General features: G+C 37.7%; 3 protein-coding genes and 1 pseudogene across 4 annotated transcripts; 2 read left to right on the top strand and 2 right to left on the bottom strand.

Annotated features, from left to right (window-relative positions):
- The first annotated feature begins 1,245 nt into the window (after window positions 1-1,245).
- On the top strand, window positions 1,246-21,267 carry LOC122661681. Of its 2 annotated transcripts, XM_043857160.1 has the most exons (4): window positions 1,246-2,057; window positions 2,178-2,794; window positions 4,008-4,022; window positions 21,232-21,267. In XM_043857160.1, exons 1-2 carry the CDS (start codon window positions 1,701-1,703, stop codon window positions 2,787-2,789), a joined length of 969 nt encoding a protein of 322 aa, XP_043713095.1. In that variant the 5' UTR covers window positions 1,246-1,700; the 3' UTR covers window positions 2,790-2,794; window positions 4,008-4,022; window positions 21,232-21,267. The 2 variants fall into 2 exon arrangements, with proteins under 2 accessions (XP_043713095.1, XP_043713094.1); XM_043857159.1 differs by lacking the exons at window positions 4,008-4,022; window positions 21,232-21,267 and having other exon boundaries at window positions 2,178-3,047.
- LOC122661680 (serine hydroxymethyltransferase 7-like) lies at window positions 7,951-15,666 on the bottom strand. The gene is made up of 4 exons (XM_043857158.1): window positions 14,363-15,666; window positions 12,676-13,087; window positions 8,471-8,572; window positions 7,951-8,352 (listed from the first exon to the last, which is right to left on the bottom strand). The coding sequence occupies exons 1-4, from the start codon at window positions 15,410-15,412 to the stop codon at window positions 8,129-8,131; spliced, it is 1,788 nt and encodes a 595-aa protein (XP_043713093.1). The 5' UTR covers window positions 15,413-15,666; the 3' UTR covers window positions 7,951-8,128.
- On the bottom strand, window positions 17,531-18,130 carry LOC122663374 (annotated as a pseudogene).
- A 2,676-nt stretch (window positions 21,268-23,943) lies between the features above and the next one.
- LOC122662336 (E3 ubiquitin-protein ligase BIG BROTHER-like) lies at window positions 23,944-25,539 on the top strand. The gene is made up of 6 exons (XM_043857939.1): window positions 23,944-24,108; window positions 24,244-24,332; window positions 24,421-24,521; window positions 24,614-24,741; window positions 25,181-25,289; window positions 25,421-25,539. Exons 3-6 carry the CDS (start codon window positions 24,480-24,482, stop codon window positions 25,523-25,525), a joined length of 384 nt encoding a protein of 127 aa, XP_043713874.1. The 5' UTR covers window positions 23,944-24,108; window positions 24,244-24,332; window positions 24,421-24,479; the 3' UTR covers window positions 25,526-25,539.
- Window positions 25,540-26,707: the final 1,168 nt, after the last annotated feature.

The raw sequence follows: 26,707 nt of genomic DNA, 5'->3' as shown, positions 1-26,707 counted from the left end.
TAACCATTTTACCCCTTGTTCATACCTGCTATCAATACGATATCGACATGGTATCAATATCAGTGATTAGCAAAACCGATACGTATCGGCCGATAAAATACCGATACTTAGAACCCATGCATGGATGGTACCCAAACGAAAATAGATGAAAATAATATGAGGCAGAGGAATAAGTTAAATAAATAGAATTTGGTTCACTTTCCCATGAGATCTCAAAAGACCAACATACTCTCTCAAATGTCTCATTCTTCAAAAACCCACGAGCACTATACAAAACAAAAATAAGATACAATAATAACTTAGGAATAAGATAGTTAACACATCTCCCCCCCCCCCTTCCACCCCTTATCCTTTCCCCACTTCTCTTCCACCAAGAAACAGTACAAATTAACACTGCCACTAATAAGATTTGAAATTGAGAAAGAGAGGAAATGGGTGGTGGTCACAACTCACAAGGAGTGTCATGGATAGTGCTCCCCTATTAAATGAATGTAAACATATCCATCAGAAGCATAGATGAGATTATTAAAAGAAAATTTTATGAGTAAACCCCAAGATGAGAGGAGACCCCATATAAACCACTTAGTAATATGGAGCCTTTTATTATAATTCTCTTGCAACCACCAAAGTTTTTTTCTTTCAAGATCAGACCGTTTTGATTTGTGGACCAAGACCATGAATCATCCAAGAGATGGCCCCACTAATTGAGTGGTATGGATCATTGACTTAGTGGGTTTTGTGCACTGTAAGGGTTGTAGGGAGCATCATGTGTTCCATGAGAAACAAAATATATTATTATATCAAAATAAAATGTTTTGGAGAGACCATAAAAAGACGAATTTTCTGCATTGTAAGAAGATATAGATCTCCATACAAGGAACCCCATCATTCCTTCATTCCCCACTTTAAAGAATCAAACTAGAATAAAATAATCTAATACAAGGGGAGGGAAAACAAAGGAACCAAGTCAGTTGCTCGAGGAAGAAAAAGAGGAAGGAAGAGCACTTAATCAAAGGGAGAAACTCTCAAATCTAAATGGAATGGGATAATGGAAGAATAAGAAGGAGAATCTCAGTCAACACAGTCAAACTTACTTCACCCAAAATAAACAAAGTTAACAATTTTTACAAGCACACATCATATATAAAGAAGCAAAGAATGTATAAAGAGATACTACTGTACTCTCTAGTCACTACCACCCACCCATTTCAATCTCTTTGTGTGTGTGTGTGTCTCTCCTCTTTTCTTTTCTTTTCCCTTTCCTTTGTTCCTACAGAGCTCTTTAGAGGGGTTTAAGAGGAAAGAAACACAGAAAGAGAAACAAGGGTTGAATAGGTAAGAAAGAAAGACAAGAAAGTTGAAGAAGACCCATGAAAATTGTGTTACTATTAGGCTTGAATTTTGTTTTCCCATTTTATTTGGTTCTTAATTTTATTTTTCTCCACTCTCTATGCCCATTAAACAATGAAACTGGCAGATTCCCAATCATCCTTTCCCCTCTATAGGAAACACCCATCATTGCTCCCAACCATTCTTTTCTTTCATGGAAACCTGAGCTTTTAATTCATTCCCTTATTGATATTCTTCTCCTCGATCTCCTTCCTTCTCATCTTGTTCTGCTTCTTCTTTGTTCTTTCAATTTAAATATCTCTCCTTTGTCACCTTTTCTTCTATACCTTAGTCCTCTCCTTTACTTTCTTATGATGGATCCTTCATCCACCTCTGTCAATGGCTTCTATTCCTTTCTCACGCGTGGAATTGATGATCTCGAACGTTCTTTCCTCTCCAACAACTTCATGTCAATTCAATTCCTTCAAAGGGTTCTTTCCTTGCTTCGATCTTTCCATACCCAATTAACCATTTTGGTTCAGAAGCTTCATCTACCTGTGGGAGAGAAATGGCTGGATGAGTACATGGATGAAAGCTCAAGGCTTTGGGACGCCTGCCATGTCCTCAAGTCAGGAATCTCAGGCATGGAGAATTACTATTCTTCAGGAGCTGAGATTGCTTCAACCCTCGATGCCCATCGCAATCTGAACCCACAGTTATATCGACAGGTCAATCACAATCTTAAAAGAAGAGAACCCAAATCCAGAATTCCCTGCTTTTTTTTGTTTATTTATTTTCTGATTAAAAGCAATGAATTTGGTTTCTTTTCTTAATTTTTGATGATTCAGGTAATCAGGGCAATCTCTGGAAGTCGCAGAGAAGTTGTGGGTTTGGAAGAGGAGAACAGAGCTTTAATGGAAAATAGAATCCAACCCCTGTCTCTCAGGTTCGATGAGAAGGTCTCAATTGAATCCAGGCTCAATGGGTTCAATGGGTTTCGTGGTGTTCTCTATGCAATGAGAAACGTGAGCTCACTTCTTCTGATGATCTTGCTCTGCGGATTGGTATATTGTTGGCCTGAATCGAGCTTCAGAAGAGGAGGATACGAGGGCTGCTTGTTCTTTGGATCGGCTTTCATGGTGTCCATGGCAAGGTTGCAGCAGAGAGTCGCAGCTGAGATCAATCGGATCGATGGGCGACCTGGAATTCTTCTGTACGAGTTCAGGAGGGCAAGGGTAGCCATGGATGAGGTAAGAGCAGAACTGGAGATGATGGCTACCCAGGGAGGACTTGGAGAGTGTGAATCTGAAGTAGGACTAAGTGAAAGGGTGGAGGACTTGAAGGGTTGTTTTGGGGTGTTGAGATCGGGAGTTGAAAGCATCATTGCGCAGCTTGATGATTTCTTTGATGAGATTGTTGAAGGAAGGAAGAAGCTTTCAGACATTTGCAGTAACAGATAGAGACTGTAGAGACAGAGAGAGAGAGAGAGAGAAGAGAGAGAGAGAAGACTGTTTAAATAGAAAAGGGTAGAGAAGCAGTAGTTGTTGGGGTGGTTGATATGTTTAGTGAAGCAGTAGTTTTCTTTATTTTTTGCTTGTACGTTTTTTCTAGTGTTCTCTTTTTGCATCTACTACAGTTGAAGATTTTGAGGTGAGCTTTATTGATGAAGAACAAATCTTGAAGGTGAGAAATTTTCGAGAAAGAGAATATTAAATAAATTAAAAGAATGTGGGTATGACTTTTAAGGAAGGAAACATCACTGTCCAAGAGAAACAGAGAAGAAGAAAGAACAAACATCAGATAAGATAGAAGCTTCAATGGAAAGCCAAAGTATCCCTCCCTCTCAACTAGTCTCAACTCTCCTCTCATTCTCCCCCAACAGGAAAAAACGGCGGCTTTCTTCTTTCTCCTTTGTAAAAAGAAATATGATAATATTATGTTTGAAAAAGAAAGAAAAGGAAAGGAAGTTTCTTGTCTTCTGAGATTATATTGTTACAAAACCAGACATTTAGACACAAATCCCATATTAGATTATTAGAATGTATCAAAATATGAGAGATTTTGAATAGTAATGAAGAAGTTAGAAAAATCCTTTTTTTCCCTCTTCCCTGTTCTTCACTTCTTCTTCTTCTTCTTCTTCTTCCTCTCCTCCTCTTCTGCTTTGCTCTTTTTGGTTTGGCCATTTCTTTACTCAAAATCTTCTAATTTCTTTCCTTGTTTTTTTCTTTTGGTTGGGTGGGAACTTTCATAGTTGTTTGTTTGTCCAAGTAAATGGCTACTCATTTCTTTTGTGAAATAATCATGAAAAGAAGAGGACTAGGGACTGCAGATTCCTGGGTTTGCTTTAAATTTAGGAGTGCATTTCTTTTTCTTGTGTAAGCTTTTGTCTGATTCGGTTACTTTGAAAGCAATGGAATTGATAATGAAAGTTCCTCACCCTGACTCACCTATTTAGGTTTTTTTTTTTTTTTTAATTTTTTAGATTTTTCAGTTTATTCTTTTAAGATCTTTTGTTGCTGATACATCAAATTGGTTCACTTTATGCAGCTTCTTCCAGTGTCATAATTTTCATCTTTCATAAGGCATTGATGCATTTCAGAGTTGTCTTTCAAGTTTCAGAAAATTATCCAAAAGAATAGAGATTTATTAGGAAAAATAAGTGTCAGAAAGCTGGAAAGTATTGAGACTTTGAGGTTTTGGGTAATGGAAAAAAAATTGATAAAATAATCACTGGATTATTATATAAATTGCAAGTGACCAATTCCCAATTGCCAACAGCCTCTCTGCCTGCCTGGCTCTATATATTCAAACACTTTGATTGATCCTCGCAGTACAGTTATCATAGCTTTGTCATCACTGGCCTTCAGTTCTCCTCACCATTCAACCATATTATGATTACTATTTGTCTGATTAATGGTTAATTTGGGGTAATGGATTGTACCCATGGTTTAAGGCATCGGTATCGGATCGGCCGTATTAGGCAATTTGTATCAATATCGGTACAGGCCAATCCTGTATCGGTAGAATGGTATGGATTAAGGGTAAAACTATCAAAAAAAAACTGACATTTTTGAATAAAAAAAAAATAAGGTAAAATGTGTCAATCCAATACCGCGCACTAAATCCATGATTGTACCACAGTTCTAAGGATTGGTATGTATCAATATCGGTATTGGCCAGACCTGATACTAATAAAAACCGAACTAATATGGATTGATTGATATAGTAAAGTTGTGGTTGTTTATATTTTATAAAGAAATACAGTATTGATCTGGAATTGGATTAATACAACTGATCCATAATATAGAGAGATGAGAGTAGTTTCGCTAAAAATGGAGGTAGTGTTACAAGCTTGTTTCTTCATGTCTCTTTGTGTTTACAACGAATTGTTGTAGTAACGCTAATAACCCTCATCACTGTCAATTTACAGGGAAAACAAAGAAACACAATTTCCCAAATTACTCCCACGTAAATCCTATGAATTTTCCAAAACTCTACATGTATTTAACAGTCATTCAAATTTTGGTATTAATTGTCTAAAAAGACCAATCCTTTGTGGAAATTTTAACAGTTGGGGCCATTCAAAAAAAACAAGAGGAAAACCTCATTCATGGTGAGGTGAGTTTTTTGCTTCAAATATATGGTAAAAATTGAAATATTACCTACCATATGGTACCAATTATTTGCTCTATAGTTTGTGAAAATATTATCAAAGCATGAGTAAAATTTTATTCACAAGGCCAAAATTAAGAAAATATATCTATATCTCGTGGTGTGAGATCTGGTTCAAGTGCAATTTAGGTTTGAATTAGGATTCAAGCTTACTATTATTTCAAGGAAGCCTTTTTTACCACGACTGAGGGGTTCGGATCATGGTTCTAAGTATCAGTATCGTATCGTCCGAGCGATATGTACCGGTTTTGCTAGTCACCAATACCGATACCGTATCGATAGCATGGTACATACAAGGGGTAAAATGGTCAGAAAACTCATTTTTTAATAAAATTCATGAGTAATTTTGTCGATACCGTATTGGCATCATATCGATTTTGCGTGTTTCCATTTCCAATTCTAATACCTTGCACTAAAACCATGATTCGATCGGCTGATGTCTAAAGGGTATTAGGGAAGAATAGAGGTATTATCAACTTTGTATTATAAATGACAGAATATTTTTAACCCTAGATGGATGTATTTTCCTGCACCAAAAATATTATCCTTATTTTAATTGAATTATGATTTTAAAAGCATCTCCTTTGCTATTGCAATTTTATATATCTTATAAAGACCATTGAATAAAGAAGAACCATATAGATTGGGGTTATAGGCCATGTATCAAATTTTAGCCAAACATAATCATATAGCTCATCGTTTGTTGAACGTCTTTTTCCTATGCATCATCATCTAAATTGACCGGTGCTTTGGACCAACACTTGCACATGTGTCAAAGGTGATGTGGACTAGTAAGGGTGTAAATCGGTCCACAACTAGGTATTCGGTTCAGTTCAACCTGGTTCAATTCTAGGAAGTGTCGGTGTGATCTACAATCGGACCGAGTCTCACCTCAATTCTGAAAATCGACTCATACTGAACCTGTTTTGTTCCAGTTTCTATTCGGTTCCAATTCTGGTACTTGATACTATATACAGAGTACAATATATTGTACTAGAATATTATATTATAAAATGTAATGCTAATATTAGTTTAATATATTATAATATACCAAGAAGGGAAAGCCAAAAAGATATAATGCATTTTTTGCGCATTGCATACGGCTCTACAATGGAGGTGACTTTTTTCCTTCCATTGAAGAAAGAGAGAAATCGGATACATCAGATCCCTATCACTAGATGATCGATATTTCTTTTTAGAGAGAGGAATTCAAAAAAAATACTATGATGGTTCCATTTTGGAGAGGTAAAATTACTTTCTTTCGAGTGTTCATCAATAGGAGACCATCCCATACCATAGGAAGTTGCTTCTTGGAATGTCGTCATGCTAACCATTAATTCAAACTTAGTAACATACTATAATAAATTGGTACCCAAAGTCGGTTCAGTTTCAATTTTAACTGTCAATTCCTATGCTGGAACCAAAAAATAACCAAATCCCACCTCGATTTTGTTCCCCAATTTCAAATAGTAACCAAATTCTATTCGATCCAGTTCTGATTTCATTTTTCGGTTCCGTTCACTAACCAAGCTGACATCCATGTCGAACCAACCATATGTTAAGATTTATTATAAATATAAAAAAAAAAACACAATAATTTATGTTCATAATGAGTTAATATCTAATGAACTATAGGGAAAAGGTTGGGTACGCTTCCCGTGTGCTACAAGCTAACACCCGCTGTTTCTATCTCTCTTTCTCCTTTCAAAATGACCCCATGACCCTCATGTCTGATGTTTCATCCCACGCGATGTGTCTATCTTCTCCTTAAATTATATATCTTTTTTGGGAGAATGTTCTCTGTGTCGCAGCGCAGGCTGTGCCCAAACACATGGACAACCTATGCAGAGAGGACAGGATGATCATTGTAGCAACCCCATGTGCCTGAACCTAACCTGCGCTGCGACGCAGAGAACAACACCCCATCTTTTAATATTTCAAGATTTAACATATAACACGTTGAATTGTAAAAGGTAATGAAAAAAGTTTAGGGGCATGGAGGGTTGGAGCCACCACGTGCCCTATCAACTAAAGCTGAAATTTTGGTAAAAGTAGACCCCGAAAGTCCCTTGCTTATGTAATTTCAATCAAAGTGGAAGTTGGCGAAGTGGTATAGAGCTTTCAAAAAACAAAGTGGCATAGAGCTTTCAAAATCTAGTTTGAAAGATAAAACTTTCCAAAATATATATTTTCAGAAATGCATGGTTCACATCACCCTTTACTTTACATATCCAAACTTGATGCCAGTCCAAAGATACCCTTTAGACATTACAGTATAAAAACAAAAGAAAGAAAGAAAGAAAGAAAGATTAATAATGGCCACATGGCATTATCCCATATGCCCAAATTAGTGTACAACTAGGCCAAAACAAACCTCACAACAATCCATAAACAGAATAGCTAAAAGTACAAAGGGAAACGTGTAATAAAAAATTATGCATATGATTTAATTGGACCACTAATCTTGACATCTTATCACTTTCTATCCATCCACACGATTTTACTGCAACCCTTTATATAATCTTTAGCCTATCAAATTGTGTGGCTAAATTCATGTTCTCACTCAATTAGATATCTTCCTAGTTATATACAATTAAAACCAAACCAAACCAACCCCCCCCCCCCCCACCAAAGGAAAATGATACAAAAAGGATTAATAAATAAAAGCAAATTTTCTGGAAATTTTGTTGGGAATAACCGATCCACACTGATGAAATCATCCCTCCTCTGATGGGAAAGGATGATCATATCCCAGTCTAAATGCTGGGGGCATTTCAACGATCAAAACAAAATTTGAAGATGGGAAAGCAGAAAAATAATCTTTTCATGTTCATTGGCTTCCTGTATGAACTAATGAAGTGAAAAAAATGTACCTGCAAGTGAAAAATAGAAAGTTAATTTCTCAGCCTTGATTTGAAAGAGGTATTTATGATCTTGCTTTGTTTTATCTTTTTCCTTCACTCATAGTGTATGTACTCGCAGGTTACCAGATGCAGAGCCATACAGATGAGCTATACACTGAAACATATTATACAGCATCTTTTTCCCATTGAATGAGACTCTTCTGATATCTGTCACAAAAAAATTATATAAAAAATTAATAGCAATATTTTCCCTCCTAAACACATCACATGTCAAATCCTGGCATTGCAAACTGAGATGCAAAAGCTTCAACTCGGCTCCGAAGCTCAACAATATCCTTGTTGTTCTGGAGACCCTTGAGAAAATCCCTCTGCAATTTCCCATGCTCCCTCTGCACAATACTTGCTATTTGTGCAGCCCGAATGAGAAAGTCAGCTATTGTCTCAAAATCAGCCTCTAGACAACCTCTTGTTGTCATGGCAGGAGTACCTGAAAAACCAAAACAAAAAAAAGATGAACAGAAACCATAAATATAGCAACATTTACCATGGCCACAAGCTCTTCAGAGGTGGTGGCAAAATGGAACATGGGTTAAGCTTTTACGTACCAATCCTCACACCTCCTGGAGAAATCGTACCACTATCACCAAATATAGCACTTTTATTGACAGTAATGTGGCACACCTCACAGACCTTTTCATAGCTTTTACCTATCAAATTGAGAAACAGAAAGGTCAGGACATTCCTCATTGGAAAAAATATCAGGCTACCATACTAATAATTTACGCCGCTCGCTTGCAGGAGGTAGTGGCATGCACCAATGGGGAGCAGGGGACAGGAGGGGCAGGGGATGTTTTCCAGGGAGTGGGGAGAGAGACAGACACATGGCAGGGCACAGTGTGACACGGTTTGTAGTATTAGGGTATCGTAATAGCTGGATTAACCAAACACAGATTCAGCACTCCAATATCACTACCAAATTTATTAAAAAAATTTAGCATGGATATGAATTGTTTGCACCCAGATAATCTAGGATCAGATTAGAGTGGCCAATCCAGATTGGGGTCACCTATGCCTAATTCAGATCACAATCACAAGTTTTAAAACTTTGCATTTGAGAGTATTCAAGAATTTACATTGCCTTTTAAGGGTTTCAATGATTTGAATGTCATATAAATAATTCCACAAGTACTTCAAAAGGAACCAAATTCTTTTTATACACTGTAAGGGTGGTGATAATTATTAACTTTTATAAAGATAGGTGTAGTAGTAAGAAGAGGAAGAGGTCTTTTCATGTCATGTTGGCATAAAAAACAGTGTCCATATATCAGGCATAGGTGTAGATAACATTCTGAAGTGTCCGGACACAAGCATATTTACATCAGTACATATTATGTTTAGACAGTCCTAGCTTTCCAGATCTAAACAGACAGATGAATTTTGCCTGATATCCACATTACCATGTTAAAAAACCAAAAGTAGTATGAGTATTTAGTCATTGATAAGCTCATTTAGCATGCCATTAGAAAGCGACACTAATGACATGGACAAGCGGAATGAATTTCCAAGACAACAATCTGGCATTAATCCACATGTCCGACTAATTCATGAATAAGATACCATAAACAATAAGTAATTGAATGAGCCTCATTTAAAATCCTTGGATGATTGTGAACATTGGATCTATATTCATAGAACTAAATGAAAGAGGTATCCATGTAAACAAAATAAACCAAAAAATAGGAAGTATACTCATGTAGTACGTTTAAGTTTAAACAGCATCACGTCGTCCAATACAAAGTAACACCTCCCCAAAACATAGGCCATACAATCATAGCATCATATCTTACAGAGATCCTTCTATAATTAACATCAATATGTTGTACACTTGATGATGCAGATACATGACCAATTGAGGCTTATTTTGATGGGAATAGGTCTAGGGTTGGGTTGTATACATGTTGGGCCTTTGATCCAATGGTTCAATGTAATAGGCCACTTTTATGGCCAAAACTATGGGTAATTACGTTGCGTACGGGATTAGTTGTTTTAGTTCCATACTCAGTTTTATTTTGGTGTTTTTGTTCATAAATTGAACCAGTTCAACCAATGGTTCAATTTAAGTGATTTTAGCAGTTTTCTTTTAACAATTTTCTTTTAATGGGGCTGGATTAGGACTCTGTTTTGAGTCTTATTTCAGTTTCCTAGTCAGATTAAGTTACCTAATAGATTAAGGATTGGGTTAAGCCTTCCCTTTTTAGTGTAGGAGTCTATTTTTTAGAGTTTTATATGAGGTTGTAAGGGGGGTGGGGGCAAGTATTGAACACGAATTTTGATTAATGAAAAACTTTTTGCTGCTATTCTTCTCCATTCAATTTTTATTCAAGTTTCATCTTCAAACAAGTTGCTGCCAAGGGAATTCTGCAACTATAGTAAATTTGAATCACCCCATCTCCAACCTTTCTTCTTCTAATCATCTAAACCACCAAACCTTAACAATCCCCCTTTTAATTTTCACTTTTACAACATCAATAACTAAACCAGATCTAACCACCCATCCACAAAACCCCAAATTTTGATCACATATTCTCCTACCAGGCTACCACTAGGGAACACTCGATCCTAAGCCCAGACACCATCTTCCATTAAAACCCTAGCTCTCTTTTTCTCAACCCTTCCATAACCAAACCCTAATTTCCCCAGCCCAAACCAACCGTCAGAATAATCTACAGATCTGACCGATTATCCCTCATACTCTCCTAAGAAAACCATTCATGTTTGGTCAACTTTTGTCCAGCTAAACCCTAGAAATCCATCTTTTCCTCTTTCTAAAAACCCGAAACCCTAACCCTAACTTGCTGCCTATTCAAGTTTACACACTTCCATCCACCAAAACATCTCAGAACCTTCACTGATAGACTCCCCTACCTCAACTTGACATAACCCATACATCAAACCCTAATCCTAATTTTGCCAGAAACCCCATTTTTGAACTAGCCGATTCACCTGTTCATAACAGATCTTGGTTGATTGCTCCTAGTTGGTCTCCTACCAATCTAGGACTACATTACTTGAAAGCATCAACCAACCCCCTCACCGCCCCTGCCCCCCCCAACACCCAACCCCCCCCCCCCCAACAAAAAAAAAGAAGAAGAGCAAGCATCAACCAACAGAGAAATTCTCAGCACCTAGTTGAGACATCACTCTAAAACCCAGCAAACATATAATGACACCATCAAACCTAGTCATCTAATCTTATATCCTTGTTCACCTTCTTTTGCATGAATTCAAAGAAGTAGACATAAACTGCACATCTACTCTGATGACACTTTACTGTATAGTCTTCTACAGCTGATAAAAACTTCTTACTGATTCTGCCATTCCCCTTTTTCATGAAGAGTACTTTCCTCAAATTTAGTTATATGATGAATGCCAAACTAAACTCAGTCACTAAATATTGGCCCAACCAAACTGGGTAAGTTACACAAATCCCATTCCTCCATTCCAAGGCTGGCTGCTATTAACTCTTAAGCCTCGTATCATTTTGTCACCACTTCAACCAAGCCATCCTTACCCTCCATCCTTTTAACACCTCCAATTCACAGTACATCATTACCTCCCCTACTGCATCTAGTTGTGCCAAAGCATCTCAAACACCTTCCCCTCTCATCACCTATATGGGTTATTTCTGATTCTACCTTCCCTAATAGGAAAAGAAAAGACAAACATGAAGGATCCATCATTAAAATATTGAATTCAAACTACTTGAAAAATGCCAACCCAACTGGCATAAAATGTTCCTTGTCAAAGTTATGACTAATTTAATATCATATCCAACAAAAGGCACGAAATGGCATTTATGTTTTCTGGACTGCAGTCAAAATCTTCTCCACTTCTTCTAAAAGATGATCATATTGGCCATCATTAAATGACTTCACATGAGAATGTCACGGTCAAAAACTTCAAACAACCTCAGTAGACTTCTTGGTCACGAACAACAGTCATGTTGACCCTCATTGTTACCAATTCTTTGACCATCTTCTCTCACCAACAAAAATGGAAAATCCTGAACCATAATGCATCTAGGAGCACCCCACCAATGATTGAATATTCCAAAACAGGTATTCAACAAATTGACAGTCTGCATGACTTTCTTTAAATCAGATTAAAACTATGACTCCCACTTCAGATATAGTACATGATCAAAAAATGCAAGAAAATTGCAGAGAAGAAACTCTCGCTCTCTCCAGACCTTAAGATAAAGGCTGTGCATCTAACACCTGCTACAAGTCGGATCTGGATACCTCTACATCACACTTCTCCTATTCCAAAGGCCTGCATGATCAAGAAAGGTAAGCTCCAGACCTTAAGATAAAGGCTGCATCTGACACCTGCTACAAGTAGGATCTGGATACCTCTACATCATACTTCTCCTATCCCAAAGGCCTGCATGATCAAGAAAGGTAAGCTCCAGACCTTAAGATAAAGGCTAAAAGTCGGATCTGGATAAGATCTATACAGATCAGGATCCAAGTCCAGAAACAAATGAACATTACCCATACCAGATCCAAGAACAATCCAACTTAGGCCAGCTAAAACCTGAATTGGATCTACAAGTGAACCCATATCTAAAACCAAGATCCACATGGAACAGGAATAATATACAGATGTGAACCTGGAAAATTATGGAAGTTGCTCCTTATTTTTACTTTTATTTCTTTTGTGGGGGGTGGGGGGAGGGGGGGGATAAGTAACATTATGGAATAATAAAGAAAAGAGTACCCATTAATGATGAGAGAGAATTATGGACTACCTGTTAACCCCATAAATCTTAGATCCCAAAGTAACAAATGGTTGTCTGTTCCTCCAGTGACCAATCTGCATTTTCTTCTCAGCAACGCACATGCTAAAGCCTGGGCATTTTTTTTTACCTGTTGTATATATGCTTTGTATTCGGGAGTAGCCACTTGTTTTAAGGCTATTGCAAGTGCAGCTATATGATTATTGTGAGGTCCACCTTGCAATGATGGGAAAACAGCAAAGTTTATTCTTTCCTCAAAATCATATTGGTCACTATCATCTCCATGACTCAGAAGACCACCACTGCCACGCTTCCTCAGCTTTTTTCCTTTCCTATAAAATATTATACCTCCACGAGGACCTCTGAGATTTTTGTGAGTTGTGGAGGTAACAATATCACAGTAATCGAACGGGCTTATACATTCCTGTAGAAGGCACATCCAGACACAAAAAACAAAGCATGGTCATTATAAAAAATTAAAGAAAGGTTCCTCTACAACCAATATTATCCTAGAAATCCATGGTAATGATAAACCTTTCCTATATAGCATAGAAGAGGAAAGGTTCAAGAGCATGCTAGAGAAAAAAAAATTACCCATCACACACAGCAGCAATGGCGCATTATAAAAATAAAACATTGCAAAAAAAAGTAGAGCAACTAAAGAGGAAAAAAATCTAGGACGCAGCAGAACACATTAGTCTAAAAGAACCTGATTCCAAGAATCCAAAAATAGCATGAAGAAAACTAAGAGTCTCTCTGATCTCAAGCACAAGCAACTAAATTGATCGTTACAAACATAAAAGGAATTTTCATCAATTTTATAAGACCCAATAATCAAACCAAAACATACCGAAGTTTAAATATTGTGTTACTCTTTCATTATTTACCACTCCCAAACAAAAGAAGATAAAATGCATGCAAAATATTTACAGGCTTTGATTTATAATATACTAAAAAAGGCTCTGAGAAAAACGCTTAAATGTTTGAATAACATACCCATGTCAGTATGTCATTTACATAAAAAGTCAAACACTGAAAACTCTTCAGTGTCTTCAACTGAATATTTTGTGAGTAAGAGAAGAAATAGGCCCACCGCAAATAGGAATTGTAAAAGCACATCGAGGACTCATTGCACAAGTATACCATCCCAAGGAAGATATACTGAAAGAATAACAATAATTGTGCAGAAGCTTTTGGAAACATTGTCAGAATAAATATTTCTTTTTTCTGTATAGGCTCCAGTGACATGAGTCTCATTCTTGTTCAATACTGAAACTGGGAGACTCCTTTTTACCGCACAATGGCTAAAAAACAGTGAATTTCGGATTAGAAATGCCTATTTGTGTTTTCAACTAAAAGAAGAATGAAAGAAGAAAATTGCAACTATGATGCCACAAACCGAACTAAAAAGGGCGTAACAAGTGCACGAGGCTCCCACCATTGCGAGGTCTGGGGAGGGTCATAATGTACACAAAAACAGAAATAAAATCAATTTTATCTCCAGCCCATAAATTAAAAATCGTTTAGACCAAACATATTTACAAACTAGCTTTATCTGTACAAAATTAAGGAACATCAAAAGATATAGTTGACATCATTAAGGGGGGGGGGGGGGGAACTGGAGCAATAGTACATGAGAAGTTACAAGAATACATAATTTTCAGGACTTAAAACACAACATAGCAAGTAACATACACACCTTTGCCGCAACAAGACCACTGATATGAGCCATATCACACATCAACACTGCTCCACACTTATCCGAAATCTGTCTGAACCTTGCATAATCCCACTCACGAGGGTACGAGCTCCCACCACAAATAAGGATCTTGGGCCTATAATCGAGCGCCCTCCCCTCAAGCTTATCATAATCAATGTAACCCGTATGCGGGTTCACCTTATATGGAAGACTCTCAAAGAAGATCGATGCACCAGAGACCTTCTTCCCACTTGGGGTATAGTAGCCATGGCTCAAGTGCCCTCCTGATGGGGAATCTAATCCCATGATCCGATCCTTAGGAAGAAGAAGACCTGTGTAGACTGCAAAATTAGCTGACGTACACGAATATGGCTGAACATTTACTCCCCAATGCTCAGGGTCAAGATGGAAAGCAGCCAAAGCTCGCTCCCAACAAAGCAATTCGATCTGATCAATGTATTGGTTACCACCATAATACCTCGCACCGGGCATTCCTTCAGAGTATTTGTTCGTTAAATGGCTACCAAGAGCTTCCATCACAGCCCGGCAGACGAAATTCTCAGAAGCAATCAGTTCAATTCCTTTGAATTGTCTCTGCTTCTCCTTCTCCATAATTTCATGAATATCAGGATCAGCAACACAGAGTGGCTGATTCCCCCAAGCCCGTACCGCGGCCCTCCTCATTTCAAGCCCCTGTTCAATCGAAAACCACTTCGAAGGATTCAACAAAGATGACGATGTCGACGAATCCGAATCTCTTCGCCTCTTCAAACACATGGGATGACCCAGGAGACTGAATTCCTCCTCTTCCCTCTGTTCATCCTCTTTTTCCTTCTCCCTATCAACCTCTGCTTCATTCTCCCGATTCTCGGGTTGTTGCTCAAGCAATTGTAATGGAATCGATGGAACCGAATGCGATGGATCACGGAAACTCGAATCAATTTGTAATGTGATTGAATCATCAGCAATTGGAGCCCGTGGCACCACAGGCAAGGGGTGGGATGGGTGAAGTCCTAACGAAAGACCCGATTGTGCGTGCGACAGATCCATAATTGAATTAAATCTCAAAATGCACAAACTAAACCTTAACCCACCAAAATTTACTCAAAAAATTAAGATATAAAAAAAACCCTATCTTTAGGACATAAATTCAGAGCTGAGAACAACAGTAACAGCAACAGGTACACCGACAACGGAGTCTGAAAAAGAGATGACGGAAAGTCGATTTGCCGTAGGTTGCAGACGCAGGATCCATAGAATAAAGCAGAAACCCTAACCCTAGACCTTTAGAGAGAGAGAGAGAAGGATCTGCAGAGAGGGTTCGGGTTTTGGCGTAGCGATTACAACTTATCAGAGGCTGGAGAGGCTGCACCTGGATGCGATTTTGGGGAATGTCCGAACCACCGGTCTAACACTGAACCGATTGTGACTTTGGCATTCGACTTGACTCGATATTCTGTATATCTTAACCAAAAAATATATATATATATTTTCTATATTCAGTGCTGTCGATATCTCTAAGGGACATTGAGCTCGAATTAGAGTTGGGTTCATTGGGGCCCATCCCAACCTAGCCTTCATTGTAGGCCAGGTTCATCGTCCTTGTAGAAAGACTTTTATGAGGGTGGGAGAGCATTTTGAATGATGGGACAAGATACCTAATTTAGGTTGCGTTTTTTTTTTTTTTTTTTTTGAAAAAATTACGTCTATCATCCCTGAGGTTTCAAATAATTATATTCATACCCTTGAATACTAACTCTGTTAGTTCTTTTTTCTTGGATAATACAGTTTTTAATTTTTTTTCATAAATTTTTTTTGGAAAATTTACATCTATCATTCCTGAGATTTTAAAAAATTACATTCATACCCTTGAATACTAATTCTATTAGTTTTTTTTCTTGGATAATACAGTTTTTTCTTCTTTCCATAAAAGACAAAAAGACCATTTTGCTTTTTCCTTTTTGATATTGGATAAATGGAACCTAGAGTAGCTAATGTTTTAACAAATTATAATTTAAGTATTCAATGTTTCACATATTGTGTTTGAGGTATCTAAAACAGATTATAATTAACCTAATTATTTAATTTTTTTATTTTTTCAATTTTACCCTTAATGGGACCCATCACATCACCATATCACCATCCCTCCTCCTCCTCCTCCTCCTTCTTCTTCTTCCTCCTCTGCAACCCCACTGGCCCCACCACCTGCTGCAACCCAATCCAACCCGCTGCTACCCCCACTGCAACCCAACACCACCACATCAGGTGTCATTGAGACGATCCGAGAAATAGACAATGTTAAAATCAGATGGTTGGAATTCAAGGGTCCACCGACCATCAACCTCAACAGGACCCTACAAGGAGGCAATGAGGGGACCCATAAGGGGTCAAATATGGTACCCAAAGGCTCCACTTCTTGGAAAGCAATTAAATGTGGACTAGGTGTCGCTAAGGAGACTTGAACCACCAATCAAGCGCCTGACGCAGTTCTCCCAAAGGAGTAGCGAACCACCAGGGCAAGCCCTGGATCGACTATGTACATGTCTTGTAACCCCAATAAGTGGCTATTAATTTTTTGATAGTAACAAAAAACCCTTACAAGGGAAAAATACAATTTCATAATCTCGTCAAGATAAGTTTTGATTTCAATCTAAATATGTTTGGCACTTATTGTGCTAATACAAAATGGGGTATCTGATGGGATTAGATTATGAAATTTTGATACATGCGTGGTAGTCCCTAGCTTTTAGGATATTGGGGAGTCTTATGCATGGAAACTCTTGTAACGGGTAATTAGTATGTTGGATCCTAACTTGTAGGGGAGTGAGAGTATTTCTAGTTTGAATAAGTCTTTAGATAAATTGATGACTCCAAGTCTTAGGCGTGTAATGGGGATGTGTTACCGTCGAGTGTTAATAATGGGGTGAGGTAGCAGCTTATCCTTTAATTAGGAAGAAGTGGTTGAGTATATCGGAGTGTTTGTAGGCATGGGGTTTGGGGGTGGTTATTACATTTAGGGCAAATTTCATAGACACCCCCTGCAAGTTAGTGAAATGGCATAGAAATACCAAATCTTATCAAAATATCACAAACACCTCTTATTTTATGATTTTATTTCAACTTAGTCCACTCCGTTAGGTCTGTGCAATTAAGTCGTTGTTAAATTTTTTAAATGATAAAAATACCCTTATCATAGGATGAACTCCCCATAATACCCTTACATCTAAATGTAGAAATGAACCACATTTTGCCTTCCGCCGTCGCTGCCACCACACCACCGTACATTCCACCTCCATCGTTGTAACGATCACTCCCACTCCCCGGATTTACAACACTGCCATTGCCACCGACGGCTGATCCTCCGTCACTTGAATCACCAGAGCCGTCTTCTCACCTATACGACCCATGGAACTCTTCTCTCCTTCCATCTCCCGGAACTTCTGGAGATAAATCTTCAAGGGCTCCACATACTCTTCGAATCCCAGAGTAGTCATGGCCCATAGTAGATCATCGCCATTAATGGTCTTCCTCTTCTCTCTCTGGCACTTATCTGAAGCTTCTCCGGTGATGAAACTTATGAACTTCGACACGCACTCCTGAACGGTCTCCTTGGCGTCTTTGGAAATTTTAGCGTTGGCAGGGAGTGCCTTCTTTATGATCCTGCTCACGTTAGCTATGGGAAGGAAACGATCTTGCTCTTTCGGAGAGAATTCCGTTGTTGGCGTTGCTGTTATTCGGACCGTCGGAGTCATTGTCTGAGTCTGCCATGAAATCTGGTACAGATCAGGATTTTGCTGGCTTTTACGTTGGAAGATGGACCAAAGAAAGGCACTCTGAATACAACCTTTCAAAAGTTTTTTTTTTCTTCAGCTTTTGGCTTTCAGTAGAGTACAATAATTGAGAAAACTATCAAGAGAACAATCATTAATGAAGGATCTCAGTCATTGAGAAATTCCAAAGAAAAGACCATTTGGCTTGGTTTCCCTTCTACCACACGGGTAAGAGCTGAGACAAAGAAAAAACAGAGTAATGAACTCAGTAGCAAAAATAGGAGAAGGAACCTAAGGCGTAGGCGTCGATAAATTGAAAATTTTTGACTATCTTCTCCGGCTAAAACAGACCAAGACAGACCAAAAAGAGTGAAGAAATTAAGGTTCCAAAGCTTGAAGATTCGGCTAGAATGGAAGGAAAAGGAATCTTAGAGGTTCATCTTAGGGTTTCTAAAAGTTTCGCCTTTGCACGTTAAGGCTAGTAAACGCTACAGCCTCCAGCGGTGATAGGACGGACTTAGGACTTAGGACTTAGGACTTGAGCAGCGTTAAGTTAAGTCAATGGAGGCCAGAAGGGTTTTGATCTTCCCTTAAAGCACCGTAACCAGCTTGGCAAGTTTTTGAATCTTTAGATAGGGCTTTAGTCATTTTTTTCTGTTTTCATTTCCCTCTCTGGTTTGGTTGTGTTGTCTTCTACGCTTCTCTGTAATCTGCTTTTTTGGTTTTCCCCGTTTAAAATTTCAGTTAAAAGTTTTTTGCTTCTGTTTTTTGTTGTTCGGGATTTTGCCGTGCCGTGTGGTATGAGAGAGAGAAAAGGGAGGAGCAGAAGGGTGGCGATGTGTGGGAAAGGTGTGTAGTGCGGGAGAGAGGCTTACCGTAGGGAGGAGATGACTTGCAGCTTTTTCTAACAGAGAAGATGAACAGTAATTGTGAAGATGGAAGAAGATGGAAGAAATCGTTTTCCCTTATTTAAATAACTAAAAGGTTAAAATGGACATTTCATCTTGGGTGCTAACCCTGATTAACATCAGGGGGTAGGTTGATATTTTGACCAGATTTGATATGTCTGTGCCATTTCACTAACTTACAGAACCGTGTCCGTGAAATTTTCCCTTATATTTTTAATGTGTTGAATTGTAACGTGGGGATTATGAAGGAATTACTAATCAAGCTTTAGCTTAATTATTGGAGGTTGGTTTTCCCTCGAAGAAAACTAGTCTTTGTCTTATCCACACAAAATAGGTAGAAAGAAGAATAAAGGTAAGGAGTGGAAGTTGTCAAACTTGATCCTTGATAAAGATCAAGGGGGTTAGGATTATTCTACACGAGTTACCAGGGCAAGCAACCGTGTGCATAACAGATTGGTATCAGAATCGGGCACCACATAAAGGGTTCGAGTCACAAAAAAGGCTATCTAGAGTAGAGTAAAAACCATCAAGAAAAGGCTATCAACCGCCAAACCAAAAAAAAAAACTCAAAGTCGAGTGGAGCTGCTTGGAAAAGGTTATCTACCATCAGAGTGAGAGTTGTCTAGAATGAGAATCGTTGAGAACGACGATTGCGGAAGCGTGGTTGTCTGTTATGTGCCTGACGGGATCCACTCTAGTATATGGATGCTAGATTGGACCAGCCTAGTATGGAATAGGTTAAAAAGCTTGATTTAACGGGTTCTATAAGCACTGAAGCTTTTGACGTATCTATCTTTTTTTTTTTTTTTTAATAGGTTTTGTTCCTACGAGCTTATGACAACATATTATGTCAATGTCGTTACTTTAGATAAGCCAATGGAGTAATTCGTCTTGTGTTATAGTATAAATAAGAATCAAAGTCAATAGTCACTTCAATCGGCATAATAAAAATAGATATATTGTGAAAGAATATGATAGGGCTAAAAGCTACTCGTTCATATTAGGATTTGGGAACACGCCCTTTTTGAGGAGGCCGATTGAGATTAGAACATTCTTGTAAACCATCCATATGGAATCTAAAGGAGTGGATTCTATCTGGATGGCTTGCAAACATACAAGATGTTCTCGTACGTGAATCTGAGTTGAGTTCCTTTTTGAGAAGGAAGAGACACCACAAAAAGACCTAACACATAATAGGTGTTTTGAATCTAAAAAATATATATTAAATACGACACCTAATTATTTCTTAATTTTGTTAGAGTATCCCAATACTAACCCTGCCTCTTTTTTTATAGGTTTTGTTCCTACCAGCGCGCTTATGACAACACATTATATCATTGTTGTATTGGACCATATTATAGTTTTATATAAAATTTTAAATAATTTAAAATTATAACAAATGACTTCATTTCCTATAAAATGCATAGATATATACAATGCATAAATATTAGGACGAGTTTCCTTTAACCATGGTGAATTGATTCCCTACCTTAATCATTGTTGAATCAAACTCCCTTGGGTACGAACTACTGCATACAAATGGGGCTGACATATTTGACCGTTGATTGTCTTCGTCATAGGTGAAGGAAAACATTCTACTAAATATTATGAAAAATTTTCCTTGACGTACACAGGAACGCGAGAAATTACCGCCTAATTCCTCATGAAAAAAAAAATCCCATCTGTGTTGATATCCCTATGCGTGCTCTCATTGACCCATGTGCTCATGTAGGGCTACACAACCAAGCAACGATCGATCTCTTGCCCTACATACTTAAGGAAAGTGTTGGGCATGCTGCTAGTTTTCCTAGAACTAGTACCTGTGCCCAATGAGAGGGTGGGATGGGGAAGGCAGAGGGTCACTTTCCATAAGGGGTGGGAAAGAGACAAACTCACGTTGGGCATAATGCCAATGTGCTCGCTTTTACCCATATATATTATAGAGGGTACAGTAGCACCTTCTCTTTCTATCTCTATTTTCCTCACATGAAATTATCTCTTTATTCCCACTTACGTAACTGTTTGATCATCGCTCCTTGTGTCGCTTCTTAAGAGAACCATTTCTCAAATATTATATATAAGGGAGAGGGATAGGCACACCATCCACGTGCGGCAAACTAGTGGATTATACCAATGGGGGCACGGGATGGGGCATCATACAGGAAGAGCAGGGTTCATTTCAAAGGGCAAGAGAGAGAGAGAGAGAGAGAGAGAGAGAGAGAGCTAGTTTGTGGCACGTGGGCGGTGTGCCCAGCCTTTTACCTATATATAATATCAAACCAGTAAACTATACACTTGAAAATATGTACGTATAGGCAAGAGATCACTGCCTGATCGCGTGGCCCCTGCACTAGCACTAGGATCAAACCGATCAATGAGAGCACACACAAAGAAGCATCAACATAGATGAAATTTTTACTTCACAAGGGATAAGGTGATAATTTTGCACGCTCTTGTGTCTGAAAACGAGAGCCACACGACTCGTCAATGTTCTTTGTATACACATAATTTTTAATAATTATTTAGTTTTAAAATAGGGGGAGAATTTTTTACAGAGGCAGTATAAGAAGGAATCTACATACTACATCAACAACGGATTAAAAATGATATCATATATATAGGACCCGTTTGATCGCAATAGGAGAGAGATTGTCAATGTAAACCTCACAGTTTATTACCTTAGAAAAGTATAAAAAAGAATAAGTACAAGGGCATAACATATCAACCCTAACATATCAAATTAAAATTTTTTTTTGGTTTCGTATCAAATTTCTATCAATCATAAGATCGTGATTTCGTGTCGTGTGCTGTGTTGGACCGGAGGTGGTGTTGGAAATTACCACCTCTACTTCTAATCTTCTATGTTCTAATAATTTAATTCAAGTAATTGTTTATAAAGATGAAAAAAAAAAAAAAAACTTCCAATACAAGTAATCATGGTGAATATAGGGTGTTGGTTATATACTAATACGAATTATCAAATACAAATAACGTCTCAAGAATCGAACACGCATTCCTCTTCCGTTACCCATGGATTTAAAAATTGGATTGGAATTGGTGGATCCGGTCAACCCTGATTTTGATTCCACCCAATTCTTTAACCTCTGAATTGAATCATATGGATCAATCCGATTCAGTTGCAGCGAGAAAAAAAATCCCCAATTGTGCTTACACTTTGCTGCCACGGAGCCAACCCTTAGATTCTACACCGATAGATGAGTTAGACTTTCAAACACCATATCAATATGAATGATATAATGAACCAAAAGAGGACATGATAGCATAGGAAAGATAAAGTTGAGAGGTGCATCCGGAGTGGTGTGATCTACGTATTTTTTTTAAATTTAAAGAAATTTTGTATAGAATAGTCATATGACTGGTTATGATTTTGGAAAATTAAGAAGAATCATATAGATAAACTCAATGTGGCGGAGATGATGATGTTGAGATGAATGGGTGGAAAAACTAAAAAGATAAAGTAATGAATGGTCATATTAAAGCTGATTTGGGAGTACTTCCGGAGAGTTTTGGCTAATCTAGTACGGAGTAATGATCTGATTCAGATTGAAGGAATTAAAAGAATCAAGGCAAACCTAAAATATCATAGGAGAAGTGGTGAACAAAGAAATGCATAACTTAGGCCTTATATCAATTATGACCTAGAATAGAGATAATTGAAGGGCAAGGATCCATATAGCCTACCCCATTTAATTGGGATGAGGCTGAGTTATTGTTGTGTGATTATGCCGATCAATCTGGTTGAACGATCGGATTGAAATCGAATCAAATCGATCCAGGACCTGATTCTGTGTTCTAAAACCTTGTTCCCGTCACATGGCGTTTCTCTTCCCACACCTCCTTCCCTGCATTAATGTAACTAGGCCAACATTTGGACGGACTTCCATTGCCATGGAAAATGACACAATTTCTTCCTCAGATGTCTCTTTCATTCATGGAATATAGAAGTTCTCATCCTCATGATCCATTACTGTAGAATTTCAAGCACTCAGTGAATACCAACTGAATTATATTTCATGTACTTTATCTAATGTTCCAAGGGAGAAAAACAATGTTGCTGACTATTTGGCAAGGAAGGGTCTGTTTGGTTAGGTGTACAACAATTTGATCAAATTCCGATCCATGGATTTTGGAGTTATGGTCAACTCCTTCCATGTGTAAATGTGTAATACATCTTAAATTTAATAAAATGTGCATCTTTCTATCAAAAAAATAAAATTATTTAAGACTATGTTTATTTTGTATTCTTTGAATAGATTTTGGGTTTAGACAATATTTTGAAAACCGACTCCTGATTAGCCCACATGTAAGAAATCCCTTGATTTTTTTTATTCTTTTATATTTTTGTTTTTGGAAGGGGGTGTTTAAATAATCCTTAAAAGTCCAATAGTCCAAGTTGGACAAATTAATAAATAAAACGGTTATGAAAAGTAACGACAATACAACTGCCGGGTTGCAGCCATGTTCCTGCTGCCTCTAATTTGGAATAATTTCCTGCTCTTTGAGTTCACAAATACCTCTTAAATTTTCGTATTTTTCAAAGGCCCGCCATGTACGGAAGAAGCAGAAGGAGGAGATTGACCAATCAAAAGGCAAGAGATGCGTATAAGGTATTACGTTAGTCATGAATTTGAATTACAGTTTCGAATGTCAAAACTTGTACGTTATGATTAGAGGCTTTCTTTTGCTGCTTTCCTTTGCATGAAAGCCTCCATTACCCACTTCCATCGATTATCTAGCTAGCTTAGCTAGCTTCCTACCCACGAAACCTCAATTTTATCATCTGGGTCAGCTCTTTTTTTTTGCCCTTTCCTCATATAATCTCTTCTTCTTCTTCTTCAAAACCTTTTCTTGTCGTCGTATCCTATCCTATCCTATCAAAGAAGAAGAAGAAGAAGAAGAAGAAGACTGATTATCTATCGTCATCGTCATATCCATGGATGGTGAAGAAGCCAAACAAGTAATTAATAATGACAGGATGATCGTTCCAGTCACGCAACTCAACCATATTGATTCAGATCTCACCTTTGCAATAACACTGCAAGAACAGGTCTTCTTTCTTTCTTTCTTTCTCTTTACTTTTTATAATAGGGTTGTCTGTGATCATATAGGGTCTCTTAATTTGTTTGTAGGAAGGAGAATTTCTGATGCCCATAATGGATGAAACAGAGAATTATGAATTCAGTGATGAAGAAGAAGAATATGATGATGATGATGATGATGATGCTGAAATTGATCCTGGGTATGGGGTTGGTGATGAGGAATACCTTGAAGGTGATGACTATATTATATTCAATGATTCTTAATGTTTGGTAGTTCATAACCAAGACCCAAATTACATAATATCATTTCCTTTCTGCAGCTGAAATATTATATCCGGAGGAGGAAGACGAAGAAGACGAAGGTGACAGCGACGATGACATGGAGGAAGACGAGATCGACCCAGATGAAATGTCCTATGAAGTGAGTTAGTAAAAATATCTTGCACATTTGTATCAACTGGAAAGATAGATTTTAATTAATTTCTCAACAAAGTGGTGACATGATTAATGTAGGAGTTACTTGAGCTTGGAGAAGCTGTTGGGACAGTGAACATAGGACTCTCAGCCAACGAGCTTGCTAATTCACTGCGTCCCTATGAGAATAAATGCAAGCTGATGAAGAGGGAAGATGTGGTAGATCGGTAAGTTGATCTCAGTTTGTCACACCAGCCCAAAAATTCATGGAAACACCCAAGGTTGTAGTTCATACTGTCGATCACGATCGATCATATCAGGCCGATTCCCATAAAGAAACATATCATTAATTTTTGACTATATTGGCTGATTGAGGTAATAATCTCACATCGGCTATGGGTGCTCCGACTATCAAGTATAGGAGCCCTACTTTGAACCAATTGATTTTAAGACTGGAAGCTTAATATGGAATATATGTTGGGCTTGATGATGGACCCTGCTTCACCCATGAAAACAGAGCCTACAAAAGGGTCTGTCCGTAAGGGGGAGTATTGAGTTAATAATCCCACATCGGCTATGAGTGCTCTGACTATCAAGTATAAGAGCCACAAGAGGCCACCCCACCATTATCGGCCGTTGCTAACTAGTGATTAACATGTATGGCAGGTGTGTGATTTGTCAAGATGAATATGAAGATGGAGAATCACTTGTAATGCTTCCATGTGAGCACCCTTACCATTCAGATTGTATAAGCAAATGGCTTCAAATTAAGAAGGTAATTAAGATTGGCTACTACGTACTTGTCTATATATAGGATAATCATATATACCTAATTGATTATTTCAAAATCTAGCTTCATTATTAATTAAGGTGTTAAGCTAGTTATACCAATCTATATATATGCAGGTTTGCCCAATATGTAGCAATGAGGTTTCCTCATCCATTCAAATTGAGAAGACTAACAGAGATGATGCTATATCAATGGATGATATCGATCCTCAAGTCAGATAATCTTCAAGTGCAAAATAAGACAAGCAAAGTGTCAACTACAAGGAGAAGTTGTTAAAAGATCCTAGATTTTGTACAGATTTAATTTATCTAACTTGTACATGTATTCTTTGTTATTCTTTCTATTAGTATGTCACACAATGTGTTATGTATATTTGTAAAGTTATTTGTTATAAATAGAAAAGAAAAAAGACATTCTTCGTTCTCTTCTTGCACATTGTGAGAGAGAAGATGACCACCCATCACCACCTAAATTTATTCCCATTGTTTCTCATTTTGATTCTTCATGCAATAATTTCTGAAGAAGATGGAAAAGTAATTATGAGGTTCAAATTGGTGATTAGCTTGTGTCCATGCCCAACATGTCTACGATGTTGCTAGCTAGCTATGGTGATATTACCATTAATTAATTACTCTTGTCTAATCTAGCAATATATGATTCTTTAAATAGGTATTTTCCAGGTTTTTTTGAGTAATCAAAGAAAAGAATTATTTTCTTGTTGACCATTCTCAAGCTTATGCAATGAAACTTTACAAATCAGAAAATTAATGTGGTCCACCTATTATTTCGGTCCATGGATGGGCTGGCCTTGGGGGGGGGGGGGGGCACCTCAATTGTGTTTGGTATACGTCATTGGAATGTATTCTAGGTCGATTTTGCATTTTTTAACGATAAAAATAATTATTTTTATCATCCGAGAATGTAAAATTGACTTAAAATGCTTTCCAAGAATGCATATCAAATGTTGCCCTCATTTGAATGGCTCACTTTATCATGTGCCCTCAGACACATAATCAATGAGCTCAAACCGTTGGATGTCTGAGCTGCCACATGTCAAACATCCACACTAACACTATAGCAATGCCGAACTATAGGGAATTGGAGAAGATAATAATCCTTACTTTTGATGGTTTTTCTCTTAAAACTTTTTCAATGTTTTCTTTTTTTCAATTTAATTTGGTTTCTAGCGGCCCCATCAATGATTTTGACCAGAGACTCTGTCTACCCAATAAAGGAATTGTTTTCTTTGAACCCAAAGGAACCAAATCTTTTATAGGAAAGTAAAACAAGACCCTCTCTTGGTTTGCATAATCTCTTTGGATTACTGAACTTTAACTGTATCCAATGTTTTGTCCTAGTTGTCTTCTTCTACTATTTAAACAGCTCAATCTTGTAATGGGTTT

Source organism: Telopea speciosissima, chromosome 5 (genome assembly GCF_018873765.1).
Source record: "Telopea speciosissima isolate NSW1024214 ecotype Mountain lineage chromosome 5, Tspe_v1, whole genome shotgun sequence".
Taxonomy (NCBI): Eukaryota; Viridiplantae; Streptophyta; class Magnoliopsida; order Proteales; family Proteaceae; genus Telopea; species Telopea speciosissima.
The sequence above is the reverse complement of the archived record's forward strand: the minus strand, read 5'-3'. Positions and strand labels throughout refer to the sequence as shown.

Excerpts from the sequence above, each read along its gene's own strand:
- LOC122661680 (XM_043857158.1), bottom strand. The coding sequence starts at position 15,412 with ATGGATCTGTCGCACGCACAATCGGGTCTTTCGTTAGGACTTCACCCA. Across the intron at positions 8,573-12,675 it reads AAGATTTATGGGGTTAACAG|GTAAAAGCTATGAAAAGGTC; the intron begins GTAGTCCATAAT and ends TCAATTTGATAG. Across the intron at positions 8,353-8,470 it reads TCCAGGAGGTGTGAGGATTG|GTACTCCTGCCATGACAACA; the intron begins GTACGTAAAAGC and ends TTGGTTTTTCAG.
- LOC122662336 (XM_043857939.1), top strand. The coding sequence starts at position 24,480 with ATGGAGGAAGACGAGATCGACCCAGATGAAATGTCCTATGAA. Across the intron at positions 24,522-24,613 it reads CAGATGAAATGTCCTATGAA|GAGTTACTTGAGCTTGGAGA; the intron begins GTGAGTTAGTAA and ends TGATTAATGTAG. Across the intron at positions 25,290-25,420 it reads AATGGCTTCAAATTAAGAAG|GTTTGCCCAATATGTAGCAA; the intron begins GTAATTAAGATT and ends ATATATATGCAG.
- LOC122661681 (XM_043857160.1), top strand. The coding sequence starts at position 1,701 with ATGATGGATCCTTCATCCACCTCTGTCAATGGCTTCTATTCCTTTCTC. Across the intron at positions 2,058-2,177 it reads ACCCACAGTTATATCGACAG|GTAATCAGGGCAATCTCTGG; the intron begins GTCAATCACAAT and ends TTGATGATTCAG.